General features: G+C 35.5%; 1 protein-coding gene across 1 annotated transcript; it reads left to right on the top strand.

Moving 5' to 3' along the window:
* Positions 1–2,717: 2,717 nt before the first annotated feature.
* On the top strand, positions 2,718–6,909 carry LOC136061762 (transcription initiation factor TFIID subunit 1-like). Its single transcript, XM_065760002.1, has 5 exons — positions 2,718–2,918; positions 3,145–3,351; positions 5,474–5,954; positions 6,372–6,556; positions 6,718–6,909. Exons 1-5 carry the CDS (start codon positions 2,733–2,735, stop codon positions 6,892–6,894), a joined length of 1,236 nt encoding a protein of 411 aa, XP_065616074.1. The 5' UTR covers positions 2,718–2,732; the 3' UTR covers positions 6,895–6,909.
* Positions 6,910–10,833: the final 3,924 nt, after the last annotated feature.

Raw genomic sequence — 10,833 nt, 5'->3', positions numbered from 1 at the left:
TCTAGTGTTTGGAAGGAAACCCCAAATTATGGAGCCGGGGATTTTGAAGAAACTAAGTTGGAACACACGCTCTTCTCAGGCATTCTTTCCTATCCAAAATCATACTCTCTATCATCTCCATTTTTTTGTTTATATAAGCAAAAATAATTTATATAAAAAGAAAGAATGCTCAAAAGCAAGCATCTGCAAAGAATTACAACAGGACACTCATGATGTCCAAAAAATCAATAATAGAACTTCAGGATACCCCCTAATCAATGTACAATATTCAAACATAGTTCTCAAAAAGCTTTTTTGAATCTATTGCATGGATCTTCATTCTAAAAAGTCCAGTGATTCCTCTCTCTCCATATGGTCCAAATAATGCAACATGTAGCTTGCCACACTACCCTATTACAGTGGCTTTCAAACACCCCTCTCCAAATAGTTAACAAATCATTTACTTGGCATGGCATTACCCAACGTATCCCAAAAACCACAAGTGCAAAAGACTACAGCTCCCTAGTAATAGTGCAGTGCAACAACAAATGCTCAACTGTTTCAACACTGCCCTTACACATAATATATCTATTAAAAATCATTAGCTTCCATATAACAAGGTTATCTATCATCAATACAGAATTCAAAGATGCAGTCCATACAAAAAAAAAAAAAAAAAAAAAAAAAAAAAAAAACATATTCTTCATATTCGCTTTTCTCCAGTGTGACTCATAAGCTTAATTTCATGGTAATTTGTAGTGTTTTGAATATCTCTATTGTTCTTGTATATAGGTATTAGAGTACTTCTCCACTCACTAGGCATTTTGTTAACTCTTAAGATCTTACTGAAAAGATTTGTCTACTAGCATACAACCACATTGCTCAAGCACTTACAAACTTCAATGAGAATTTCATCAGGTCCCACAGCTTTTCCTGTTTTCATCCTCCTCAATTTGTCCTTTACTTTGGTCGTCATAATTCTTTGGACAAGCCTATGATTGCTATCCTCAATTTGGTTACTTAATTTGCTCCAATTTTTTGTATCACTTCCATTAAAAAATTTATCAAAATAAACGTTTGATCTCTCTTTAATCTCCTTTTCTGTTACTGGCACTCTTTGACCTTCATCTTTAATGTACTTAACACCATTCAAGTGTCTTGTTTTATTTCCCTTGTCTTAAAAAGTTTATAATTTATAAATATACTTTTCTTCATCCTTCATCCCCCATCTTGCTATAAAATTCCTCATAAGCCTTACATTTAGTCCTTGGACATCCTTTTTTGCTTCCCTCTTCCCAGATTCATAATTTTCATAAGAAGCAATGCCTTTACATCTTTGCAGGTTTTTGTAGCGCTCTTTTTAATCTAATTGTTGCTTTAATTTCCATATTCAGCTACAAAGTCTCCTTAGTCGGTCTCTCACATCCTTTAGATTCTCCAAAATACTTCTTTAGCCATTCTTTTAATACAACTAGCCATTTCGTTGCAAATCTTATCAACATCTTCATCTCCAATTGTCTTCTTTAACCATTTTATCTTTAAACATACCTTGTTTCTTTCCCTTTAAACCATACCATCTGATTCTAGGGTTACTTTGTCTAATATCTCTTCTTTCCATCTTCTAAGACGAATATCTAGTACGACCATCCTATGTTGAGTGGTTACACTTACTACTAGTATCACCTTACATTATTTACAGCATCTGCTATCAACTTTTTGAGCTAGGAAGAAATCTATTTGACTAGCATATGTCCCACTTTTGGGGGAAATTTGGTGCCAAGTCCCTCTTCTTGAACTAAGTTAATATCCAATCATACTCTATTGAAAAGTCTAGAATAGTATCTCTCCTTATTCATTTTTTACTCCATATCTCTGGACTCCATGAACTCTTTTAAAGCCCCCACTATCTTTTTCAACATTACCATTCTGGTCTCCCCCAATAAAATATAAGAAAATATTATTCAGTATGTCAAATAGCCACCAAAAAAAAAAACCTATTTTGTAAAATGCTTTAAAAGAAGTCCCGTTACCCTTGGATTTGTGTTTAGAGTGCTCTTAAATCAACTTTAAAACATACAGTGAAAAGATGGAAAAACAATCAAGATTGTAGAACCAAGTTCTAGAACCATGGGCATGTAGTTCATTGCTTTTAGTGTTTCTTTACTTGAACACTGTAGTGCATATTTAGAGGTGAAGTTTTTGGGGCACCATCTTTTGTGAGCTGCACAAGGTCAGAGGCATGATGCTGATATAGGATTGAGGTAAACTAAGAGTCAGAAGATGATTGAAGCCTGCTGTTTCTTTTCATCTTCTTCACCTCTTTTTTGTGCGCCTCCTGTTATGAGGCCACCTTTTGTAATTTCTTTGAATTTGGTTTATGCTCCTCTACTCTTTTATAATAAATCCTGAGTTTTAAAATAAATGGAAGATGAACGTAGGAAAAAACCGTTGTGGTATTTTGCTTGTAGGCCAATGTGTTCATCTGTGAGCATGTCATGCGATTGTTCTGGTATATTGGGATCTAATGAGTTTCAAATAAACCATATATAGTCACATATGTCCAAGAGTTTGTTGATGATAAGTGCAACATTGGTCTTATGCATTCCTCAAATATTCATCCATGTTGCTACATTTGTTTTATCCACTACATTTTACACAGGAACAGCTTTTGGTTGATAATTGCTTATTCTTTTCATATAAAGCTCCTGATTGTTTTTTACTTGTTTTGGGCTTAGGTTTGTTCCTATGAAAGCATGCAAGCTGGTATCTACCGGCTCAAACATTTGGGAATTTCTGGGGTATTACCTTCTTCCATTTCATCTGCAATGAGTCGGCTACCCGATGAAGCTATAGTTCTGGCTGCTGCATCACACATCGAGAGGGAGCTGCAGATAACTCCGTGGAGCTTGAGTAGCAATTTTTTTGCATGTGTAGTTCAGGTAAAATATGTTAACCTGCTTTTGAGAAATTTGTATGGCATACTGCTAATCATGTGTTGGACGCTGGCAGTGCTTCTTTTTATGATTATTCGTTGATAGTACATGAATATTGGCTTTTTAGTCTCAAGCCACTTTATCTTCATGACTAACTATATTAAGATTTGTTTAGTTGAAGCTGACGTGATGTCCAACATGCTACTGATAGGCATTTTCCTTTTTCTTGTAGGGAAAAGAAAATATTGAGCGTATGGAAATTACTGGTGTTGGTGATCCATCTGGTCGGGGCCTAGGTTTCAGCTATGTCCGCACTGTTCCAAAGGCGCCAATGTCGAGTGCAATGATGAAGAAGAAAACAGTTACTGGTCGAGGAGGAGCCACTGTTACTGGAACAGATGCTGATCTTCGTAGATTGAGCATGGAGGCAGCACGGGAGGTATGTAAATTTTTCTGAGCAAATTAAAATTGTTTCTTTATTAGTTTAAAATTGTGTCTATTCCATTATCCATCTTTATTCTTATAGGTCATGCCCATGGTTGGAACTGTACCACACAATCCATGAACAGTGATCTCCATTAAGTTTATTGTGTAACACGATGTGTACATATAGGCTTTGAGTACTCTTAATTCTCATAGGACTTTGGACTCTTANTCTTAAACGGAGGTTGTGTGTGGTCGATTGGTTTTGTATGTGTAAGCAAAGTGGTGAGTCTTGATCATTTGTTACTCTATTTACCCTTTGCTCATGATATATGGTCCATGGTTAGTATCGCAATGTAGATATTTGGGGTGCTATACCTCAAGGCTAATTTGGAGAGAAAGGCATAGAGTGCTTGCCCTTTGTATTAAAACTATTATTATTTCATACTCTATATGATTAGATGGCTGCTATAAGTATTTATTCAATCTCTATTTTTGCTGGATCTTTTCTACTTGTGTACTTTTATTTGACTTTTGAAAAACCCATGTACCTACCCGTGTAAGCGGTTGTGTTGTTTTTCTCTTCTTTTGATTAAAATGTCCCAATTACTTATAAGAATGTTAGTTGTGAAGGCAGAAAGGGACATGACAATTGCAAACTAAACTTGCAAATTACAAATGAGGTCTAAATCAATTGGCACATCTGTTTTTAAGAGCCATGTAGAGGGTGAGGTAGTAGTTTCAAGATTTAATGGGTGCGTGTGTAATTACCAATAACTAAAGAAAAGGCAAATTGCCTTCTATTGAAATTTCTTTGTGCTTTCTCTCAGTCTTAACCTTGATCATCAGAACTTATTTGGACACTAAGTGGGCTCTTGCAAGGTTGCCTTTGATTGTTGAAGTTCTGTTATAAGCTAATTCTTGATGCAGTCAGATTCTGTACATTCCTTCACACCTAGGCATGCCCGGTGCTCGTGTGGAATTTAAGCTTGTTTGTTTTCTCTCTCTGGGTTGGGAGATGAACCTGTATCTGTAATTCCAATAGAATCTGGGATGTGAGTTTCAATATGTGTATCCATATAAGTTTTGTTGACATTGATACTTTGGGGTGAAGTTCTGAGTCTATGTAACAGAGTTGTTAGAAAGCTGGATATAAATTGTTAACTGATAGCTTATGGTTTTGGTTTTTCTTTTGTTTGTTTATGATATTTTGGCTTAGTTTTTTCTTGGAGTCCACAGGGCGGGTCATTTGTCTCTGTTTGGGTTGGGTCAAATTGGCCTTTCTCTATTTCCATTGTGTTCTCTGTTGGTTTTGGAGTTGAGAGTTTGTGTTAAGGGAAGAACTTTAGCTTTTCAGTTGGATTCTTTAACAAAAAATTGGTCACATAGTGCCTTCACCTTTTTACTTCCCTGTGAGTACAAAGAAAAACCTTATAACTGCTCAAAGCTCAATTTTTTGCATACCAGAGGTGATTGTTGATAACAATGCATAGGGGGTTTATTAGATTCATGTGGTTTATAGTGGTGTCTGGGTTAACTTACTTTTGCAGGAGTTATTTTATTTCTAGCCTTATGTATTAGTTGATGCATGAGTTTTGCTTCTAGCCTTTTGTTATTCAGGTATAACAAGAATAATCTTGAAACTAATTTTGTTTGATGTATGGTGCTATATATATGCATGTGGAGATTGGACTGGAAGCTAATAATTGATTTATATTTCCTTACTGCTGGTTTTTCTTTGAATCTCTACTAGCCTACCTGTATTGCTTGTTCTCTCGCAAATTCATGTCATAGTTTCCTATCACTATAGCATTTCTCATCCTTGGGGAAGGCACAGTACTTTGAATGACTTTTTTAATTTTTAATTTTTTCTTTAGTAGTAGAGAAGAAAAATTGAGGGTAAGGTTGCCTACCATGACCTCTCTTAGACCCCACAAAACTGGGAGCTTTGCGCACTGGGTATGACCATTTTAAGCAGTGGAGAAAAATAGTTCTTGCTCTTCTATTGTTATTGGAACCTACTAGTATATCCAAATTTTATATGACATTTTTTTTCTTTCTTTTTTTGCATTTTAAAATTTGTTTTATATTTATTGTAATTCATGTTTTTAATCTCTTAACTGTATATGAATTTACAGGTTCTTCTGAAGTTTGATGTTTGTGAGGAGGAGATTGCGAAACTGACTAGGTGGCACCGTATTGCCATGATACGCAAACTTTCAAGTGAGCAAGCTGCATCGGGGATACAGATTGATCCCACAACTATCAGCAAGTATGCGCGTGGCCAGCGGATGTCATTTCTTCAACTGCAACAGCAGACGAGAGAGAAGTGTCAGGAGATTTGGGAACGACAAGTTCAGAGTCTTTCTGCCTTAGATCGTGAAAATGAGAGTGACTCTGAAGGAAATAGTGATCTTGATTCATTTGCTGGGGATTTAGAGAATCTTCTTGATGCAGAGGAATGTGAAGAAGAAGTAGGTAACTATGAGTCAAAGCATGACAAAGCAGATGGTGTTAAGGGGCTCAAAATGAGAAGGCGCCCATCCATAGCTCAGGCGGAAGAGGAAAATGAAGATGAAGCCGCTGAAGCTGCCGAATTATGCAGGTTACTCATGGAAGGTATTGATATTTTAGTCTCACTAAAGGAGTTTCAAATGCAGTGGTATTATATGTGGGGGAGCTTTTATAAACTTCTATCTGGGTAAATTCGCATTTATGGGCCTTAGCGATAATTATATTTCTGCTACACAGATGCTATTAGATGGAGGGAATATCTTCTTCTTTTTTTTTTTTTTTCCTAATTTGCCAAAAAGTTTTGGAAAACTCATGGAATTGATTAGGCCACTTTTTTGCATGTGATTGTAACTATCAGCCAAAAAATAAAATTATTGTCTCTATGGATAGTTGGATACTTTTCTTTTGTCAATGCATGAAACGGATATTAATATTTGGCAGAATCCATTCTAAATCTGTATCTTTTTGGCATGTAGTAATTGTTGTATCGTCATCAAATCTCACCTTGAAACTTTTCTGCAGATGATGAGGCTGAGAGGAGGAAGAAGAAAAAGACTAAAGTTGTGAGGGAGGAAACAGGGCTGGCTTTGGGCTTGCAACCAAGTTTTGGTTTTGAGAACACGAATCGGATCAAGCAAATTGTCAGTACTGCCCAACCTGATGGGTCCTATTCTTCCAAAGAGATATTTAATAAAGACATGAAGGAGGTAAGAATGATTTGCATTATATATTCCACTCGTGCTTATTGGTTTTATTTACCTTTTTCAAATACATATGGAGTTTCTGTCTTTCATGTACCCCTTCCTCTCTAATGATGGTAGTTGGTAGAATTGAGGATAATAGAATGTGCTTTGTGTTTTGGTGGCAGGTAGAAAATGTTATTGCGAAAAAAGGCAAGTATGGAAAGGTGAAAGCTTTAACGAAAAAGAATGATATCACAAGCGTTGGTCTAGTCAGTAAGAAAATCAAAATATCGGGAGATAAAGTCAAGGCAAGTGACCTCATTCATCTTTGTTTCTTCATCTTGGGTGGCATCACACGTTAAAATTCTTTCAATACTTATTGGAAATTCACTACATTAGAAAATTTTAAAAGATGCATCAACCACTAGAAAAGCCGCATGAGGATACCCAAATCCCCGACTAGGGTACTAGGATTTCAAGCTAGAGGGGCCGGAGTATAAGGAAAAAAAACTCCAAATAGACATCCATATAGTATTAACAAATTATAAATACACAAAATCGTTGTTTCTTAATATATTAAGATGCAATTATTTACCAACAAACACCCATTGCTTATTGTGGTGCCTTTGGAGGGAGAGAAATAGTCGGTGCTTTGAAGATAAGGAGAGATCCACATCAGACTTGAAGCTTTTTTTCTTTAGCACTTTAATGGATTGGTTGGCTGCATTGCGGAACCAATCCTTTTCATCCTTTCTTGATTTCTTAGATTCTTGTAATTTTTGTTCTTGATTGTTTGATCCCTTGTACACTCCCTGTGTACTAGGGTGTTCCATTTTTTGAGATCAATAAAATTTTTACTTATCAAAAAAAAATTATTTACCAACAAAGACAAAAAAATAAATAATGATGTTTATTTTTAATACTAGGTTGGCTAGGATTTTTTGTTGTTGTTGTTGTTGTTGTTGTTGTTGAAATCAGACCATTCACAGTAGTGGTGCTAAAAAATTTAGCTTTTAGCATTTCAAAAAACTATTTTATCTATTTTACTACCTCATTTTACAATTCACCCAACATCAAATTTTCTATTTTTTTACCACTTCATTTAAGAATAATATAAACAACTCATTAAAATAATAAAGGAAGAGAGAGAATTTGATTTTTTAATTGAAGGTAGAGAGAAAATATTAATAAATATTGTATTTTATTTTTAACAACTTGCTATAGTTAACTTGTATTTATACCAGTTTAATGTAGTTGCAAAAAATTTAGCTTTAGCTTTTCTAATAACACATGGTTCTTTGGTGGTAAAATAAGTTTTTTTGCTAAAATACAATCACCATTGTGAATGTTTTTATTGTTTTTGGGTTAAATAGTTGCTAGTTGGAGGGGGCCCTAAGGTTTTGGATGGGGGACCAACTATAGAAATGATATATAAAATAAGTAAAAAAAAAAAAAATTGGGCCAGGGGCCCGGGCCCCCGCCTGGGTCTGTCCCTGTCCCCGACTATGTATTTTCCCATCTGTACTAATGTCTTTATAATTGATATGATCATTAGGTCTAGTATAGTGATGCTAAGAGAATCAATAATGTAAGGAAGAGTGTATGACTATTACAAATAGGTTTTGTTAGACCATTTTTACAAATTGGGAGGAAGCAGAGAATATGATTTATGATAAGGTAGAATGGTGGAAAGTAGATGTGGGCAACCTTGATTAGCTAGTGAGAATGCGTCAAGCTAGCATTAAAGGAGAGTGATTTGATTCAAGGTAAGTGAATGAAAAGTGGTAGCAGAAGGCCTAAAATAATACATTCATCAGTGAGAAAAGTTAAGGGAATGAAAAGAGGTAACAGAAGGCCTAAAATAAATACTAGTAGAAATAGTAAAAAAATAAAAAAGTAAAAAATGACATGTGAATTAAGGCGGTGACAGAGGAATGAGCTCATGGGTTGGGAAATAGAAGGGGTGAATTAGTTCATGGATGTAGTTCACTCTAAGAGGTTGTAGAAAGTCATGAGGATTGTTTATTTTGGAAGCCAGATGGGAGGGGGAAATTCAGTGTTAGTCCTTTTAAGCATGTTTGCAGCGTGTACTCAATTCTGCATTCCCTTGGAAAGGTGTTTGGGCCAGTAAGGTTCCAAGTAAGTTAGCAATGTTCAAAGCAGAATATGAAGAAAAGCGAAGAGATAATATGAAACTGCAGGAGAGAGTGATTGAACATAGAACACAAAACAACAACATTGAAAAATAAATTTGGTTTTATGTTGCAGCAATCTACCATTGAAGCTATTTCTTACTTAGACGTCACATTGGGAAATATAGAGAAGACCATAAAAATCTCCATATGGTTTTCATTGACCTAGAAAAAGCTTGCGATAATGTCTCCAGAGAAATTATGGGGTGGATTTTAGAAAAGAAAGGAGTTCGTATAAAGTATACTAAATTAATTAAAGATATATATCATGGAGTTTTAACTAGTGTAAAAATAAGTGAAGGCATCAAAAGTGAGTTTCCTATCACTATAGGTTTGCATCAAGGTTCAACATTAAGCCCAATCTCCTTGCACTAGAGATGGATAAGCTCACTAAATCGATTCAAGATGAAGTCCTTTGGGTGCAAGCTTTTTCGTGGATGATATATTTTTAGTGGATGAGCTTGAAAAGACTACACTTCTGGAGAAGAGTCGGAGGCAAAAGTCTATTACCAATCTTGTGGTGGATGCAATGTTAACTACAGATTCAGCTTCCATCAGTGTTTGTATTACTCAGTTTTATAAACCTCATTACACTGAGGATGGCATATGAAGACGTTGGTTGGATGGACTAGAGTTTTCAAGGATTTCAGAGGAGAATGCTGGTTGGCTATATAGACCCTTAAAGGAAGATGAAGTTCTTGGCGTGACTAAAAATTTTAATAGCAGCAATCCCCCCCAGCCGTACAGTTCTCCTATGTCTTTCTTTCAAATTTGTTGAAGTATTCACAAATATGATTTAATGCTAGTATTTCAGAATTTTTATACTCAAGGTAAGTTTGAGAAAAGCCTAAATGCAACATTCATTGCTCTAATCCCAAAAAATCAAATGTGGATGTGAGAGAATTTTGACCTATCAGCTTAGTGGGTGAGTTATATAAAATTATTGCCAAAGTTTTGGCTAATAGACTCTGGGTAGTGTTGCATGAAATTATTTTTTAGTCCCAGAATGCCTTTGTCATGGGAAAACAAATTTGAGACCTTTTCCTTATTGAGAATGAGTGCCTGGATAGCATATTAAATTTTGGAAAGCTAGGGGCGCTGTGCAATTAAATGTGGAAAAAGCAAATGATCACTTTTTTGATGAGTAAAAAAAAGTATGCCCTCATGTTAAATGGGATTTCCTTCTTTATGTGCTTGGGAGAGGTGGGATTTCCAAAAGATGGAAGAGTTGGATTTTCTATTGTGTTTCCACTGTTAGTTCTATTTTCATTAATAGCAGCCCAAGTGGTTTTTTCGAAAGCTCAAGGTGCTTAAGGCAAGGGTATCCATTGTCACCGACGCTTTTTGTTATTGATATGGAGGCCATAAGCCGAATGCTTGACACTTCAAAGACTATGAAAGGACTATCCATGATCCTAAGCTTTCTTCTATTTAAAACTTTTTTTGACTGGTTGTTAGCTTTTGGGTCTCTCACTATGTTCTTAATGGATATGCTTGATTCTTATACATTGAGATGATTTTTTTTTTTTTTAAAGAATAATTTTACTGAAAGAATACTACTTCATGCAACAGGGGAAAAAAGTAGATAAAAAAATTACAAAAATTACAAAAGAATTATGTAAAAAAAGATAAGACTCTATAAACACCGGAATGGAAACTCTAGTTGAAAATCCCAAAGCACAAGACCAATCAAACAAAGTTCCTACAAATGAGGCTAGGAGCTAATCCCCTGTACTCTCCATATCCTCAAACGTACGCCTATTACGCTCCCATCAAATAATCCACATCAAATATAATGAAACCAAATTTCAAATATATGACAAATGTTTTCCCATCCAGTTCCTCCACCCAAACACAAGATCAATCACTCTCTCTAGTAAGACCTAGGAGACCACAAAAGATCCAAAAAAAAAAAAAAAAAAAAAAGCTCTACAACTGATGGGCTCCCTTGCAATGAAGCAAAAGGCGATCCACAACATCGGCACAAGCAACACCAATCCACTAGACAAAAAAAAAAAAAAAAAAAAAAAGCTCTACAACTGATGGGCTCCCTTGCAATGAAGCAAAAGGCGATCCACAACATCGGCACAAGCAACACCAATCCACTAG

Source organism: Quercus suber, unplaced genomic scaffold (assembly GCF_002906115.3).
Source record: "Quercus suber isolate HL8 unplaced genomic scaffold, Cork oak 2.0 scaffold_350, whole genome shotgun sequence".
Lineage (NCBI taxonomy): Eukaryota > Viridiplantae > Streptophyta > Magnoliopsida > Fagales > Fagaceae > Quercus > Quercus suber.
Note: the sequence above shows the minus strand (reverse complement) of the source record. Positions and strands in the feature narration are given on the sequence as shown.

Excerpts from the sequence above, each read along its gene's own strand:
- LOC136061762 (XM_065760002.1), top strand. The coding sequence starts at position 2,733 with ATGCAAGCTGGTATCTACCGGCTCAAACATTTGGGAATTTCTGGGGTA. Across the intron at positions 3,352-5,473 it reads GCATGGAGGCAGCACGGGAG|GTTCTTCTGAAGTTTGATGT; the intron begins GTATGTAAATTT and ends ATGAATTTACAG. Across the intron at positions 6,557-6,717 it reads TTAATAAAGACATGAAGGAG|GTAGAAAATGTTATTGCGAA; the intron begins GTAAGAATGATT and ends TTTTGGTGGCAG.